Here is a 19,203-nt window from a genome sequence, read left to right as displayed (position 1 = left end):
CAAATAAAAACATTATTTTATTGGTGGCATTCAGAACAGAGGCCCCAATACCTATTAATTCTTGGCTCCAAAAAAATTATATTATATTTTAGGGGCCTCTAAGCACTTAATTCTGAGGCCCAAAAAATAATATTTCAATGGCCCCAAAAGAAATAAACTATGTTTGAAGATGGAAAATCAAATGTGTACATATTACTTCAGAGCAGAAGTCCCAAGAACTATCAATTCTAAGCTAAAAAAAAATGTATTTTAGGGGTCTCTAAATATTTAATTTTGGGGGCCCCTAGTACAAGACAAGTATTTACTACTTTTATGATAGACATTTTAAGTAAGTATAGCAAAGTGCATTACGAACATATTAAAACATTAAAATAAACCTAAAAATAAATAATCCATACAAAAAAAAATGTATGGCGTATACGTACTTTTTTTTGTATCTAAGGGGTCCCCAAATATCAAAGGGGCCCCAAAATTTAGTCTTGCCCCGAGGCCCCGGCGACTCAACGTACGCCACTGCCCCTTCGGTATTGATAAGAAGGTTTCCTTCTTGACTAAGATAAAATAGTAAATTCTAGATTTTTTTCTCTCGCTATAACTTGAGTTCTTACATTCCATTTAATGACGAAAAAGTTCTATTAGAAAAAAAAAACAGAAAACTAAAATAATGAAAATAAATTAAAATTTTTTGTTTATTTTTTGTGGACTTATGAATAAAATTCAGTTAAAAAAAATTGAAAAAGTTCTATAGATAAAAATTCTGTTTCAAAGCATCCTCTAGATGGCGCCATATTAGAGACTTTTACATTCACTTACGCCCAATTTATTCACTCTCCATTATATTTAAAGTCTCCATTAAAAATTAAAAATCTGTCAAATCGCATATAAATTTTAAAATTTCCCATTTTAAATGGAGACTTTAAATTTAATGGAGTGTGAATAAACTGGGCCATAGAAAAAGATCACCTAAAACTAAGCAGATTTCTGAATAGTTTTTTGCCAAGATGACTTTCGTCTTAAATTAATCGGGAATCCACTTGATTTAAGATGATACTTTACTAATATTTATGATACAAAGAAAATGTTCATCTTAAATTAAGTGGACTTTCGCTTAATTTAAGATGGAAGTCATCTTGGCAAAAAACTATGAACAATTTCCGCAAAAAGTTAAAATCCTGGCTAGTGATCCATAAACTAACATAAACTAAACTAAAGACAAACTAAATTATCCAGATGACAAAAATATAAGATCTTTTGAAGCGCAAATTTATAAGTAAAATTTCAATACTTGGGTCTTTAAATCGTATTCCTTTTCTACACTTGGTTACTTTTGGTCACCTTTAAACTTTTTTAGTCGATCGTTCCCTGTTACTTTAAACTGTTAAAAAACAGTCAAAAAAAATTATAAAAATTAAGATTTTTTTAGAGGTTTTTTGTTCCGAAATGTGTCTATCAAAAGAATTTAACGTTTTAACCAAAATATAAACAAAATAAAAGTTCTTTTGTCAGATTGTTTTTCGAAGAATATTGTCTCCGATGAATTTTCCACAAATAAAAATTTCACAGGAAACTACTATTCCCCCACTCTGATGGTAACAGTTTCGGTTGATGTTGGGTCTATAGAAGGCGGATTTTAGGAACCGAAATAGTAGAAATATAAGAAAACATTGTTATTTCGCGAAAACTTTAAATGAGGTGGGGAACTGTTAAAATTCTAGGGTTTTCGTAGTGGCACAAAGTGCTCATTTTTTAATCTTCTATTGTTCTGAACTTGTGGGCGAATTTACTCAGTAGTTTTAAAATCTTTCATAAGCTAAGTTACCTATTGCGATAACTCTCATTCAAAAACGAAATAAATTGATATCATACTATCAAATCAAAATTTTGAATTGGTAGATATTAAGCTACCTGCTGTGCATGTGTAGGCCGATACTTTGTCCATTCGGATTTTAATACCAAAGAAAAGCTAAAATTTCAAGAATTCTAAGGTATTTATCACATTTGTCTATGGTATCAATGTGGGAAAAGGTGATTTTCTAATAAAATCCCAGTTATTAAGTTACTCTTGCTTTACCTATAAGCTTTTTCATTTTAATTGAATTAAATGTATATCTATTTAAAACTAAACACATTGTTTTGTCTTTATTGTTAAAGCATATTGATGAATAAACAGACCTCTCTTTAACACCTTCGAGGTGGTTTGAGTAAACTATTTCTTAATTGTAAATAGATATCTCTGTTTTCTTGACATAGTTATTAAATGAATACATGTCTTGAGTATTTTAAATACGATATACATTAGGGTGGGTCATAAAAAAAATCGGAATTAATTTTTTTCGATTTTGTACTCCGAAAAATCGATTGCAAATCGCAATGCATACGGGTCATAAGAAAACTATTGAAATCAGTGGGCATTGGTTTGGATATGAATATCTTCTAAAATAATGAAGTTTTAGTGAATTGGAAAATTTTTAAAAGTAAAAATTGTTTTTATAATTTTTTTTAACTTTGACCTCGAATATCTTTAGAATGGTTAGATTAATGAAAAATGTTAATAAGACCCTTTTTGTGGAACAATCTATTTCCTACAAGAATATGTCATGCGCGTTTGATTATTATAATTTTTCAATTTGTTACAAAATTAAGAACAAAAAACGAATTTTTAAAGATTTTCTGGATTTTTTGAACCTCAAATAAGTACTAAACGGTTAGATAATTGAAAAAAGTGTATAAGGCCTTTTTTGTAGAGCGTAAAATTTTCTAAGAGAATATGTGAAAAAATTTGCTAAAAAGTTAATTAATAAAAAAATGATTTTTTTGTTTTCGTAGAAGCTTAATGTAAAAATGGAAAAATAAAGAGCTCATATTTGGTGTGTATATTCTAGAGGTGTCTAGCAATCGATTCTTCGGAGTACAAAATCGAAAAAACGAATTTCGATTTTTTTTTACCCACCCTAATATACATATAGAAGACCAATATAAATATATATAAATTTTACATTTAAAATGCAGAAAAGACACATTTTATCTGTCATTCCAATTTTCACAAAACTTTAACTTCAAATTTAACAAAACAAAACAAATATAAATGAAATGAAATTCCAAAAGTAATTACGGTAGCAAAAAGGCTCTTCTCTTTAACCCTCTCTCTATCTTTCACACTATCCCTCTCCCTTTCCCTGTCTCCCTATATTCATCTTCATTCCAAGTTCAATTGAAATTCAAATAAATCAAATGAATCAAAATTTAATTAGATTCTTCCTTTCTCCCGCTGCTGCTGCTGCTACGGCTGCTGGCTCCTGCTTTTCATTCATCATCACTTTAGGCCAATAAAATATCCAACTATGCACGAAAGAGTATATGTTTTGTAGGTATATATAGGAGTCTATATAAAAGTCTATTATGTAGTCGTATAAATTAGAAAAGGATAAATTAAGTTGCAAAGTAATTTAAAATATTCTCTCTCTCCCTTGAGGGTTTTGCCATTTTTGTATGTTACGAAAGAGTATTTTGTAGAATATCGAATAGCTTGGGTATAGTATTGAGCTTTTTACTAATGGACTTTATTGTTTATATAAACGGAAATATGTAGTAGACTCAGCAGTTAGGACTTAAAATGTCTATATACTGCAAATTAAACTATGTTTATTTTTTTTTTTTTTTGGGTAATTATCTAGAAAATGGACTTAGCATCGAATTTTGATAAATTTTATTGATTCACTTTTTGGTATACTCTGATCGGCTATCTCTAAAGAATCAAAAGCTTGCTACATCTACAGCACTGAATTCCCTAAGGCCTATTGATACAATAACAATCCATTTACTAACGCTCGCTCTATTTTTAACATGTTTACCTGATTTGTAGTCCATTGAAAAAAAAAAAAACGGAGGAATATCGGTTTTTCAGGAGAAAAAAGAGAAATGAAGCTATCGAATGAGCTATCGACGAAATTGAGAACTACTATCTATACAAGAGTGAGGTTTGCAATTCTTACCAGAAGGTTATAAACCTAGAACTGAAGCCTGTAAAGTTTCGCTTCAGCTGCATACTAGGCTATAACCTTAGAAATATGTAGTCTGAAAAATGGAATACGATTTTTTGGTTTTTTAATTTCAACTTTTACAAAAATAGATGGATTTTAACAACTTGATTAAAACTTACCTTCTTATGGTTTTTGACCTATTTTTAATGATTTTTTTGAGTAATATATTAATTTTTGGGTTTTTGACTAATTTAATTTGACAAATAACCAATTTTTTTTTTTTCAATCAAAAAAGTCATAGGAAGAGAAAAATTTTAATTTTTGGAAAGTTTGGGATGAAGTGTTTTAGATTTAAGACTTTGTTAAAAAATTACATTTTTATTTCAGAAAATATTGAGAAAAATTGAATGAAACACAAAAAATTATTTTTTAAGATGGATTAGAAATTAGAGTAATATTGTCCAGCCGGATTTTGTCATATAAACTAAATTATACTAACCTCATGGACTTTGAACTTTTTAATTCGAATCAGAATTGCTTTTTGAATCAGAATCAGTTTTTTAAATATCAAATTTTGAATTTCCAAAACACTTCTTCATAGTCTTAAATAAAACGCTTTTGTCTAAAACACGGCACCCAAACTCTTAAATTTTTTTTTTTTTGGAAATATTTTGACTAAAAAAATAGGCTATTTTTTCAAATAAAATTCATTAATTTGCTGAAACAAAAAAAATTAAAACTAGGGTAAAAGCATACAAAAGTTATAGTTTTAAGCAAGTTCCAAGTTTTCCGAATATATTAGGCTAATTATGACAAATCTTAGCTTACTTTGAATAACAAGGTACAAGTTTTTTTTTTTTTTCAAAATTGAATGTTCTATTTAGTTCTTAGTCAAATCCTTAATAGATGCAAAAAACTATTCTAGTTTTTCAAAAATGGGAAAAAAGATAGGCACTTTTATATTTGTTCCTAAGGAAAAATTTGTATAATGGTTATTTAATGAACAGATTTGTAAGTTCTAATCACTCTTAGTGTAACCCAGAATCAATCCAAAAACGAAGTGGTATATTGACACCTTTTTTGAGGTTTTTTTTGTTCATTTTTGCTGTTTTTTTAAATGTTTTTTTTTTTTGCCATTTTTAGAGTTTTGTATTTTTTTTTTCATTTTTATATTTTTTTAAGTTATTTTTATTAGGTACGTTCTGAGTATTTCAGGACTATTTTTGAAAGGTAAGAGTTATAATGTTACTTATAACGGAAAAATATCCCACATTACATAGATTTCAGGACAGCTAAGGTCCTCAGGGACCACAAAACCTTTTCTCGATTTTCATCGTGAGAGCCATTTTTCATGAATCCATGTTGACTTTTCGCGTTAATTAAAAAAAAAAGGCGTTCTGATCAGCATCGTGTTACAGTGACCTTTTTTCCATTTGATTTGAGGCTAATTTTTTTTTTTATTTGAAAAAAAATTAAAAAAAGCTAAAAAAAAATTTGGAGAGAAGATACATTTTTCCTTAATCTCGAAAACTGAGATACTTTTAAACATGCGGTTTTTTGTTTTTGACTTAAAATCAATGAGAGCATTGATTTGTATAAAAAAATTTTACCCTTTATTAAAAACAATTGAATAAAATAAACTGAAAGAAAAAAAAATATTTTTTTCTAAAATAATAACTTTAAAATTAAATTTCTCAAAAACTATTTACTCAATCAACTTCATATAAACATCAAATTAAAGGAGTATATTTAAGCTTTTCAAAAAGGTATAGGGCATTATAATGTGCTATATATGTAAAATGCCTGTAACTCAAAAAAAGGGATCAGGTACGATTTTGAAATTTACAAATTTGCGATCCTGAGATCATTTCGAACAAATCTTCATCATTACTTTTGGGGTCCATTTTTATAAAACCTGCCGCGTTTTCAAGACCAGCGTGTCCAACCAAATTTTGATATGGGAGTGACAAAAATATACACATATAAGAATATTGTCCGAAATCACATTGATACGGCAATTATTTTCGAAGAAATAAGCGTATTTGTGCAGACTTTTTAACTTACTTTATGGTTACAAACATTTTTAAACGCGTTATTCTCGAAACTATATTTTCAAAGTCGGTGAGAAAAATTTCTCCTAAACGGCTGGACCGATCGGCTTGAAATTTTCACACGATCTTCTGAGATTCTTTTGCAGGTAATGAACGAAAGAATAATTTTTATGATAATAATTCAACTTTAAAGCCGATTTCTTTCTTTGGGAAGCCGCCATTTTGTTAAAAATCAAAATTATTTTGACTATTCCTTCGTTCGTTACCTGTATTCATTGAATCTTTTGGTTTTTCTTATTTAAAACAATTTAGATCAGAGATATCTTCCTCTTCTACAAAATTAACAGAACTCAATATTTTTGTAAATACATCACGAATTCTTAAAATTCGCTTTATGTACATTTATTGTATGTTATGTATTTATTTAATAGAAGGCCTCTTCACAAAAAAATTCACGAAAAAGCACGATTTTTTGCACTTGCTTCTAGATATAACCCCTTAAATTAAATATGGAACCCTCTCGAATTAAATTCATAAATTATTTGTTTTCTTTTTATTTGTTGTTTAATGTTAAGTGGCTTTGCAGATGTTTATTAAGAAATAATAACTCCAAAATATTTATTTATTTATTTCAGTAGGGACAATAGAAACCTGTCATACATTACCGATTCTTGAATTTTTTTTTAAACATTTTCCATAGTTTTCTTAAGATGGCCAATTTCCTCCATCCACTGTACGTTTCCAATTAAATTCAAACTTCAAATACAATTTATCATTTTCTTTTTTTTTTTTCTTTCTCAAAATATAAGTCAATATACGACAACCATAATAATGTTCTGTGAGAATATGCTTTGAAAGAATTTTTCCAAGAAATTCATTTCTATTTGAAATTTCTTTCTCAAAGTTCTTTATTTAAAGCTTAAAAAAAGTCCCTTTTTAGCGAAACCTGCTCCAATTCTCTTGAATTTTCACATTAAATAGTTCACTTACAAGAAAATAAGACATTTTAAACAAATGCACACAGAGAGAATTCTCCAATTCCCCAACCATTTTCCACTGAAATACAATTAGATACCAAGAATAAAGTAATTATATTTCTCATTGTAGATGTAGACAAGACATCCCTCTGTCTATTTATTTTGTTTTCTTCCTTTTAAATGGAATTAAAACTCCAAATAAATCAAATGGATCCAATTTTAAACAACGATAGCGCAAGTCTTCCTTTTTGGGGTCCTCATTCCCCCCAAAAAAAAAATGCCCGAAGCTAACTAAAACAATAATTTAAAAACAAGTTATTTAATATATTTCCTCTCTCTCTTTTGTGTTCTCGTATAAGAGAACCCATTTTGCCATTAAATTATCCTTGAATTTTCCTTTTAAACGTCATATACTCGTATAAAATGTACGCCGAGTCGAGTATCAACATTTAAAAAACACAAAGACAGGCATTATATAGCACTTTCTGCTATGAACGTAAAATTGAGGGAGGGGACATGGACAAGGACATGCAAATGTGCGAATTCTCGTTGTATAAAAAAAAACTATAAAGTAAAAGAATCTGACATTCGAGAATACCTAAAACAGCAAAATACATTAGTAATCTGCTGACAGAACTTGATACCTGTATACACAACTGGCTAGATTTTATAGAGGCGAATCACAAAAAAGGTCCATGCTCTGGGGGACGATTTGGATCCCTGATTTCCATTAAAACTTATTTTATACTATTTTTTTTTTTTTTTTTTTTTTAAAGATTTTCCGACACACTGATGATGTTTCACCCCCACTTTCACTCTCGACCTTATTTTGTCATTTTTTGTGTAAAGAGGAAATGTCGCCTAATAACACACTACAGGTAGGACCGACACAGTTTGTAGTCTATTAATTCGGGGATGGATATCATTCCCTTTTTCAGGTTAAAAAATATACGACTTGTGTAGTAGTTTCTGTATGTTTTTTTGCTCTAGGCTTGGTATTCTGATGATGCTGATAGCCTTTTTGAATCCGGGTTTAATGCACGTGTAGGTGTATACAATTTTAACGTAATGTCTTTATGCTTTTGATAACACAAATTAATTTTAGTTGGTTCAATAACATCTACATTAGGGTGGGTCAAAAAAATCGAAACTCTTTTTTTTTGATTTGGTACTCCGAAAAATCGATTGCTAGACACCTCTAGAATATACACACCAAATATGAGCTCTTTATATTAATGGGAAGGTCCTCCGCTTTGCAATTTTCCATTTTTACATCAAGCTTCTACTAAAAAAAAATAATTTTTTTATTAATTGACTTTTTAGCAAATTTCTTTTCAGATTCTTGTAGGAAATTGAACGCTCTACAAAAAAGGCCTTATACACTTTTTTCGTTTATCTAACCGTTGAATAGATATTTGAGGTCCAAAAATCAAAAAAATCTTTAAAAATTCGTTTTTTGTTCTTAATTTTGTAACAAATTGAAAAATTATAAAAATCAAACGCGCAAGACGTATTCTTGTTGGAAATTGATTGCTCCACAAAAAAGGTCTTAATAACTTTTTCATTAATCTAACCATTCTAAAGATATTCGAGGTCAAAGTTAAAAAAAATTATGAAAACATTTTATATTTTTAAAAATTTTCCAGTTCACTGAAAATTCATTATTTTCAATTTAGCAACACGGATTCTTGTAGGGGTTTAAACGTTCTACAAACAATTCCTTGGCATCAAATTGATTGCTTTAACCGTTTAGAAGATATTCGTATCCAAATCGCAATCCATACGGGTCATAAGAAAACTATTGAAATCAGTGGGCATTGGTTTGGATACGAATATCTTCTAAACCGTTAAAGCAATCAATTTGATTCCAAGGAATTTCTTGTAGAACGTTTAAGCCCCTACAAGAATATATCTTGCTAATTTGAAAATAATGAAGTTTCAGTGAACTGGAAGTTTTTTAAAAATATAAAATGTTTTTATATTTTTTTTTAACTTTGACCTCGAATATCTTTAGAATGGTTAGATTAATGAAAAAAGTTATTAAGACCTTTTTTGTGGAGCAATCAATTTCCAACAAGAATATGTCTTGCGCGTTTGATTTTTATAATTTTTCAATTTGTTACAAAATTAAGAACAAAAAACGAATTTTTAAAGATTTTTTTGATTTTTGGACCTCAAATATCTATTCAACTGTTAGATAAACGAAAAAAGTGTATAAGGCCTTTTTTGTAGAGCGTTCAATTTCCTACAAGAATCTGAAAAGAAATTTGCTAAAAAGTCAATTAATAAAAAAATTATTTTTTTTTAGTAGAAGCTTGATGTAAAAATGGAAAATTGCAAAGCGGAGGACCTTCCCATTAATATAAAGAGCTCATATTTGGTGTGTATATTCTAGAGGGGTCTAGCAATCGATTTTTCGGAGTACCAAATCAAAAAAAAAATTTTCGATTTTTTTGACCCACCCTAATCTACATACATAATGTGTATACACTCTTAATGGTTGTTTCGTTTTCAAAATTTATATTTGATAAAACCTACCTGTTTTTGAATAGTTTTGATAACGAGGTTTAACCTGGTGAAGAGATTTGTAGGTGTTCAGAAAAACACGTTAACTTATCATAAAACTTCAGAAAAAGACCCAAATAGAACTAAAATACAGTTAAAAAGTTTACAAAAAATCGATGAAAGAAGCAACTTGTGTCTGTAAAGTTGTCAAGTTCGGTTTATTGATAGATTTGATCTAAAATAAATCTTATTTTATTGTTATGCGCTAATTGAATTTCGATTTTTTTTTTTTTTATTTTTTTTAGAGAAATTTGGACAACAGTTCTTCCACCTGAAAATGAACATTTTTATACAGCAATTCTTGGAATTACAAAAGCTAATCTATTGGACGAAGGTGTTTACACTTGCAAGGTAAGTAAAATTTAAAAAAAAAAAAAAACTCAAAATGTCTAAAACCCAGAATCCTTTAAAACAAAAATCCTTACATCACTGAATTCCTAGCCTCCAAGTTCTTAAACCCTTTTAAAAGAAATCTCAAAAAATACTAGTTTTCGCTAAACCTAAAAAAAAAAAAAATCATAAATTCGGGGAAATTCTGAAAACCAAGAAAAATCGAATAATGGAACGCGAAGTTTCAAAATCTCAAAATCATGAAAATCGGTGAAAGGAAATCTCAAGAATTTTAATAATTCAGAATTAAAAAAGCAGAAAACCAACCTTAAAAACTCTCAACGACGAAACTTAAATTTTTTTATTTTAAATTTTTTAAATTTAAAATCTCGAAAATCCCAGAAACTGAAAATGTTAAAAATCTCTGATAACACATGCACACACAAAAAAGTGGGTCCGGCAATCATTTCTGTCTGTTAATCTGTGTGTACCTCGAGCTACGGCCTAAACTGCGGGAGCGATTTTCTTCAAACTTGGTAGTAATATAGTTTTGGGTGATTCACTAGAGGAAAAATTTAAATTTTTTTTTAGGACCAAAACTAACGGTACCTTCCTGTCATAACGGAAATAGAAAAGTTAATTTTTTTTTCAAAAATGGCTCTTACGATTATGATTCAAAATTTTGTGTGAGGTATTACACATACATACACATACAAAATATTTCAGATTTTTTTTTTTTTTTTTTGAAAAATCAATTTTTTAAAAACGGGTTGCTGGAAAATTTTGAATTTTCGTTTTTATGTGTAATTTAAATAATTCTTCAAAATGGCATACCAACTTTTTTTTTTTTTTTAATGTAAGAAAATTTTTAGGGGAAGGGTGCGAACAGTGAGACGGTGCAAACAGTGAGACAATCCATTTTTCCCTTTTCTGAAAATAAGCACAGTAACGCTAGTTTGGGTCAAAACGTTTATTTCCCCGTCTGCGTCTTTTAATTTTGTCCCGAATAAATTAAAGCTGTCCATTTTCCCACGCCGTAAAATATCACACAAAAACAGGTGAAAGTAGTTTTTGGAGTGTTACACAAAAAAATCTGGTTAGTGGACAGAACTTTTTTTACATATGTATTATATTTATATGTTCTTTCATAAAAAAATATCATTGAATTAGAATTCCTTCTCGTTTTTTGTAATTTTATATTTTTCAGAAAAATGACAAAAAGTAAACAGTGAGACATTATTAAAAAGCAAACAGTGAGACATATAGATTTTTAAAAAATCTATTATTTTAGCATGACTTCAAAATGATTTCGAATTGTTTTTTCTTTCGTTTTTTTTTTTGGCTTTTTGTTATTTTTTTTTTTTTGAATAAATGGGTTTAAGTAACATAAATTAATTAGGTATATACTTGTCAATTACCTAATTATTTGACGTTTTCGTTAATTTTTGTTTTCACCTAAGAATGTCTCACTGATCGCACCCCTTTCAAACAGTGAGACGTTTTGACTTTTTCTACATTTTAGTCCAATGTGATGCCCTCATTCATTCTTTAACTATAAGTTTTTTTTGCGACATTAAGATAAAATATGTCTTAAACTCACTTCAAAGTTTCGTTAAGCTATCTTGAAAACATTCTAAGATATACCAATTTAAAAAAATGGTGTCTCACTGTCCGCACACCTCTCCCCTATATATAAAAAATTTATTTAAAAAAAAAAAAAACTGCTTTAACGATCTTCAACAATTTTATTTTAAAAATTCGGGTGTTTTCATAAGCGTCAGAAAAAAAATTACCACAGAATGAGTTTTTGTTTAATAAGCAAAAAAATATTTACTTTTCAGTTCCGAAAATATTGTTTTTTATAACACGAAAAATTTGTAAACCGTGTTACATTAGGGTGGCTAAAAAAAAAATAGGTACATTCTTTCTTCTAAAAAAAATAATAAAAACAACGAGTGGTTCAAATTTGAAACAAATTATCGATGGAAAAAATATTTTTAATTAGGGTGTTCAAGAGAGTTTTTTTTTTGCGTTTGAAAAAGAAAATGAGTTTTAGTACCTACCTATACAGATTGTTTGTTTAAGTGCGTTTTTGCTATAGTAATATTAAATTCATGTCAAAATAATTAAATTGAATTTGTTTGAATTCCAAGGGTAACCATTTTTCTGAGCCCCCTTATTCGAAAATACCTACCCCAATATGTATTACATTTTATATTTCAAAAACCATGTTTTATAAACTTCTCTGCAGTGAAAATTAATTTTTTTTTAATTGATTTAAAAAAAAAAAAAATTTAAACCACCCTAATGGAAATTTTTTTTTCTTCGATAATTTTTTTTAAAACAATATCCACTTTGATTTTTTTGGAATTCCACAAGCAACTGTAGAATATAACATTTTTTAGAGCCACCCTAATACGAAAAAAATCAATTTAAACTCATTTTCTCAAAAAAACACGATTTAGAAATTTTTTTGTTTCATTAAAATCTAAATTTTTCGAAAAATGAAAAAAAGAAAAATTTTTTTGAACCACCCTAATAATTAATATGTTTGCTTTTCATTTTTTTTACAATATTTACATTTATTAACAATACAAAAATCGAATCAAGAGCCAAATAAATTTCTTCGTGAGCCCTGCAGCGTTTCTTTCGATCACATCAAATTTTCTAAATACTATCTGATATAATAAGCAATTAAGTAAGAGCTCCGATTGCTTGGGTTTAACAGAGAAAGTTAATTTCTTTAAGTCACGTTCTCAAAATGATGCACAAGCTTCAATTATTATTTCTCTCAACCATTTTTCAAACATAATTTCAAAGAAAATGCTTCTATTTTTTATTGGAATAATTTGTTTTTATTCACACATTCAAGTTATTCATTCATTACAAATTTCTCTTGGTTAACCTTCAAATAAATTCCAGATTAAATTCATTTCAAACGATTCAATCAAAGACAAAAATTTAAAAAAAAAAACCACATCAATTGGAAAATTTGTATATCTCTTTCAGAAATTCGATTTTACATTAAATGAAACTCAAATCTTATAAATATTGAGCTGACTGACAACTCTGATTGGTTTTTCTTTTCAACACAAGAAACAAACTCAATTTAATTTATTCCGAAATAATATAGAAGAGAATTATTCAATCCAATTGTTATATACAACGAATATAATCATTCTCTAATAATAAACCAAAATTCAAGATTTGTAATATTATCGATTTAGTCAGTGTGTTGTGTTGTTGGTTGTTGCGCTGTTGATGTAATTGGTCTGATGTGTTTTCCTTATGGTTTCGATAACTTTCAATAATTGAGGTTATACAACACAACTTCTCATCGTCGTGTTGTATATTTATGTAAATATGAAGGTCTTGCATTTCACAGCAGGATTAACACTCCCAGAAACCAATTCATATTATTTGTGTGTGTATATAGTAAATTGAACCATACTATTCCTTTACTTAAATACTATACGATGCACTTGGGTTACCTTCAGGTTTATCGATGGATATTATACTCTCTACAACATAACAACAGCGATAAGTTGCCACAAATTGGAAATGTAATTATTGCAACATGAGAGGGTGTTTAAATTGAAAAGTAAATGTTTTCATCTTAACTTGATTCTTTTTGAATGAAAAATTATTTATCAAATTTCTTGTAGAAGAGTTTATTGAATTCGAAAGTATTGAATAGAGACCGAGATTTAGGGCAATCGTAAATCAAAGAAATTACACTGGTCGGCAAAAAATTAAAAAAAAGTCGGGAGCAAGAACTTTATAAGGTGATTTTGATTGACTTTAGTGTGCTGAATTCAAAACTGTTTACAGATTTTTTCTATCACGTCTAGTTTTTGAGCTATACTCATCACTATTTTCGCTATAAAGCTTCAAAAACTAATTTTTAATTGAGTTTTTTTTAATGTTTAGTCAAAAATATATATTTTCCGTAATATGTTGCTCTTTATAAGTCCAAATCAGAAGACGCAAAATGGAATTTGATTCAAAAAACCATTCATTACTTTGAAAAAAAATAATCAAGATTTTCAGATACCTATCATAAATTTCTTTTTTCAATATCTTTGAGAAAAAAAAATAGTTTTGAAAAAATATAAATACCTTTAGGACGTGTTAATATGGCGTTTTGAGATTGCATAAGTAATTTTACAAAAAAAAAAAATTAACGGTGATGTAATTCGATGTCAAATGTACCCAAAAAAACGCGTTTTTGACCTATTAATATTCAATTATTTCAAAAACGTGACGTGCCAGTGAAATTTTGACTTCAGATTCGGACTCAGCACACAAAATTCCTCTCGAAAAGTAGTGTTTGGTTCTTGCTCTATATCCGTTGCCGACCAGTGTTATCGATAGTTTAGTAATGAAAAAATGAATTTTGAAATACAGAATGAGAAAGATCAAGCAAGACTTCATAGAATGCATTTTGAAAAGACTTAAACAGTTTTGTCACTTTCTTCGAAACTGGAAACATTGTGTTGATCAGTTCTTGATTTTCCCTTTTTAATGAGGGTCATCTCATAAAAAATTGTGACTGATGAGATTCGAAAATCAATTGTTTCTCTTGAATTTTTTGACATTCGGATGAAATTTTCTAAGCAAAGGAAACTGGTTATGATTTTTTGGGGAAAAAATGCTCTGTGAAGGTATTTTGGTCAAAATTCTGACATTGCAATTTACTAATGATTGAATTTCTACAGAAAAATTTTATTTTGTGGTCGATCAAAAAGACCATCAAACAATATTGATTCTCACATTATTTTAGTGAAATTTTCAATGACAAATAATAGCCAGCAGTAAACCTTTCAAAAGCTAGATTGTGGTGCTCAATTCGGAGAAAAAAAACAATAGATTTTTTCATTGAGTAAAAACTCTTTTGTAATACCATTTTTATCCTGCATTATTCATTAACACACGGGTGCGAATTTGGCAGGACAAAAATAAAAAGTGGTCGCAAAAAAGTTTCTTTATAAGAATGAAAATACATTTTTTTGGAATTGTGAATACAATATTCGAATTCCTCGGAAAATTCTACATCAATTTCATATGTGGTTCTCTATAAAATAGAGACTGAAAAAAGTTCTAGCGACATGAAGAAGTATAAACCAAATTCGAAAAAAAGAGGGTTTTTTGAGTTTTAAAGGTTAATGGGATTGTAATTTTTCTTTTTCGTAGCTTTTGATTGTAACGGATTTTCGATTTGTTAGGTTTTGAGTTTTCTGAATTTCATTTTTTTATTATTCTAGATTGAGGGTTATCGATTTTTTGTTTTCGGGTCTTTGAGGTTTTCAAAATTTGTAGGATTTTGGTTTTTTTTTTACTTTTCGTTCGCTTGATTTTGAGTTTTTTTTTTATTATTCTGCTATTGAGTTTTTGGGATTCTGGATTTTAATGAATTTTTCGATTTTATGATTTAGGGATTTTAGTTTTAAATTAACGTTATACTGGATTTTACTTTCCAGTAAATATCAGTTGCGCGATCAATTTGTTTTGGTATTTCAGAATATGAATTTATTGATTTACTAGGTTTTCCGATATTCTAGATTTTCAAGGTATTTTTTTTTTTTTTTATTTCGAGTTTTTTGGATTTTAGTTTAAATGAAATTTATTTTTCTGTGGTTTTGAATTTCGTGTAATCTATATTCTTCTGATTTGGTAATCTAATTTTGTATTTATTTTTTTTATTTATTTTTTTTTTTATTATTTGAGTTTGGAACAGAGACCAGAAATAACAGTCAACCTTTATTTTCAATCGGTTTCTCTTTGAGAGTTACCACATTACTTTAAATAGTTTCGGATAAGGTTTGAGATTTATTTTTAAAAATCAAAAATAAAGGTTATCGGTTGAGATTTATTTTATTTTTTTTTTAAATATCTCTCAATGGTTGAGACTTTTTACAAAAAAAATAAATGGAAAAGGTCAACATTTAACCGTTTTCGCTGAAAATAAATCAAAAGTGGTCAATTCAAAGGAAAATGTCGAATTTGTCAAGAATGTCTCTATATTGCAAAAATAAATATGAAAAGGATGATTTTTCTAAGTATATGTATTTAATAATGTATGAACTAAATAGACTCTCAAAGTTCTTTAGACCCAAGATAATATCTCTTTTTTTTGGTAAATGTGTTACGAAAATGTGTTTTCTACTGTGATTTGAGTCCCTGGGACGACAAGCATAACCAATGCAATTTCGAATATTTCAGGAAACCGATGTTCTAATATCTAGGTCAAAGCGTTCAGCGCCAAAAGGTAGCGGGGACTCTAACCTACATTTGGGTACAACTCCCATCCCTGTAGGTGCACGCGTTCTCAAACCGGAAGAACTTAAAGGTACAACAAAAGTTAAGTCCGATTCTGAAAAAATAGGCATGATGTGGCGGTTTAACATGGAAGATGATTTTTTTTTAAATCTGACAATTCGCAAAGCGTAGGCCCATGACACAAGCTATCATTTGGCATCACTCCCAAAAATTGCTCTCAAGCGGCTTAGATTCCAGGAAAGTTCAAAGATTCGGGGATTCTTCGAAAAAAATTTTTATTGAAAATGGCGATAAATAAGAGTTATTACCTTTTAAAAGGTTGAGATTTATTTCTGATCTCTGGTTTGGAATATATTTGTTTCTCGGATTCCAGTTAAAAAAAATTTTTAGTTTTTTGGGATTTTGATATTGGATTTGGGGTTTGAGGGATGTTGGTTCACTACATTTGTAATCTTCTACAGTTTCTATTACGGTTTCTTTTCTCAGATTTTTCTTTTTTTCACAAAATTATGAATTGTGAGAAGGTTTTCCATATTTTCTGGATTTTAAGTTCAAATGTTGAAATAAAGGGATTTTAAGTTTTCGGAATTTTAATTTTTTTAAACGATTTCAGGTTTGTGTAATTTTTACAAAATCTGAAAAAACTTGAAAACTTTAAGACATTAACTTTTAATTTTTTTGGGATTTTGAATTTTCTGAAATTTGGGTTTCGGGTTAATGCTTCCTGTTTTTTTTTTTTTTTTTTGTAATTTCAATTCTTTAAATTTTGAAATTAAATTTTTTCAGCCCTAGGATTTTGGTATTATGGATTGTCTATATTTTTTTAGTTCTGAATTTGGTCTGGATTTTTGGTTTTCATGTAATTTCGGTTTCGTAACCTTGATTTTGTCAGTTACGAAGAACGCCTACCTTCGTAAACTATTGTCGCTATTTTGATCTTTGTGACATTGACTATGATGGATTCAATTGTAATAGCGATCATCCGTTCGCCGCTGTTGATTGATGATTGTAAACATTTTCCCAGATCTCTAAGTTGAAAGAGGAAGTCGCAAATAGTTTCTAAACCCAAGTCATTTAGTAATCCACTTTGTTCATATCTCCAGCCCATAGCACCTGTATCACAACTAAACATATCATTCACATTCACACAATGGCGCCCAATGTCGGGTCATTTTCTATTTCTGATATTCAAGGTTAAAGGAAAAATAGCTGACTGTGTTAATGGACCCTTTGTTCCAACATCAACTAACAACGAACCTTTCTCGTTAGTTGGTCCATGTTGATTACCAACTTGTCCTCATTTACCACGCACACAGCACAGCACAACCTTAGATCAAAACCCAGCGAACCATTTATTATTTTTAATAATTTCAATCCATACCTACATATATTTCAAAATCGAGTTTGCATCCCATTTATATTGCTGACGAACGAACAAACGCTATGGTAAATGCTCTATACACTGCGCTGCCCTTTTCATCTCTCTCTTTATGGTCCCTCTATATCGAGTGCACAATAAACTGGTGTGCAAAGAAAATTAACCCAATTTGTAGAATCAACAGAAGCTATACAGCATCTTGATTCCCATTGGTGTCACACGTTCGCTGAGTGCTTTTTAGTCAAATGTTCTCTTCTATATAAATGTATATCGTGTGCTCTTAGTCCTCGTACGTAACACCTTTTGTATCTAGATAGACCGACCTAACCCCTCCTCACACACCACAACTAACGACACAACCTTATACCGAACCCATCTATCCAACTAACCATCCAACGTAGCCAGCCAGCAAACCCTTATGAGTTATGAATTTTCATCCTACATTTGCTACAATTTTTTTTTTTTATTCTCTCTCTCTATTTTTTTTTTTCTCTTCCCTCTTCTCTTTTTCTCTCTTTGATTTTTGTAGGTGGTAGATTGGAGCGTTGAACAGTGCCGTTCAATTCATGTGCACATTCAAACACCACCCCGTTTAAGGGTCGATCCGGCTAGCGTGACTCTACATCGTGGGGATTCTTTGCGTGTCCGGTGTCTCTCGCCCGGTAACGATATCAAACGTTATGGACAATTAGGATACAGCTGGACGCGTAATGGTGTACTCTTTCAGTCGGATCCGCAAACGGTGATGTGGGAAGATTTATATCCGGACGGAAGCATTTTGAAAATCAATAACATCCAGGTAAGTCTCGCTGTACTATACTGTTGCCGTTACCTTTTACCGTTACCCATTATACCGCTGTCGCCACCACCGAGTGACATAGTAGAAAATTTATCTCGGTAGCGATTAATTAAGTGCTTGGTGTTTGACTTTTGAATGTTCGTTCGTTCGTTGGCCTGTTTTTTTTTTGTTTGTGTATTAAGTTTGTTTATGTGTGTGGGAGTTTTGTGTTCGAGGAGCCTTGAGCTTCAATAAAAGGATAAAAGTCTGGCAAAGTCCATGTTTCCTATGGTCGATCCTGGCACACACTAATGGAAACAGTCAACGCGATGTGATTCATTGTTTGCAAATTGCGGGTACCTAGCACACGTTTTACTTCAAAGCCAGTAGATTAGAATTTAGATACATCTACACTGATGGAAAAAAAAAATACATAAGTTAACCGAATGAAAAATGTGCACAAAAAAGTCGTAAAGTATGGATTTTTTGTAACATTTGTCGAGGATATTCTTGGTATAAAGCTTCTATAAGGAATTTTTTCTTAGAATTTATTTTGCAAAGTAGATTCAAGTACGAATAGAATTTAATTATCAATAAATGAATATTAATGAAACATTTGTACATGTTGCTTCAGGGTGGATTGAAGTTCTTTTCTTCGTTAAAGCTTCTTAAGGGAAGTAACTCCTTGTATAAAACATGCATGAGAGTAGAGTAGAGTAGAGTAGAGTAGAGTAGAGTAGAGTAGAGTAGAGTAGAGTAGAGTAGAGTAGAGTAGAGTAGAGTAGAGTAGAGTAGAGTAGAGTAGAGTAGAGTAGAGTAGAGTAGAGTAGAGTAGAGTAGAGTAGAGTAGAGTAGAGTAGAGTAG

General features: G+C 29.6%; 1 protein-coding gene across 2 annotated transcripts in view; it reads left to right on the top strand.

The window, feature by feature from the left end:
• Nucleotides 1-19,203, top strand: part of LOC129920238 (uncharacterized) — a 222,849-nt gene that overhangs the window by 148,409 nt on the left and 55,237 nt on the right. For both annotated transcript variants that reach the window (XM_056001497.1, XM_056001496.1), the window contains 2 exons: nucleotides 9,819-9,924; nucleotides 18,090-18,359. In XM_056001497.1, the coding sequence (XP_055857472.1) occupies nucleotides 9,819-9,924; nucleotides 18,090-18,359 (376 nt within the window). The remainder of the gene's footprint in view (nucleotides 1-9,818; nucleotides 9,925-18,089; nucleotides 18,360-19,203) is intronic.

This window comes from Episyrphus balteatus, chromosome 4 (genome assembly GCF_945859705.1).
Source record: "Episyrphus balteatus chromosome 4, idEpiBalt1.1, whole genome shotgun sequence".
Classification (NCBI taxonomy): Eukaryota; Metazoa; Arthropoda; class Insecta; order Diptera; family Syrphidae; genus Episyrphus; species Episyrphus balteatus.
The sequence above is the reverse complement of the archived record's forward strand: the minus strand, read 5'-3'. Positions and strand labels throughout refer to the sequence as shown.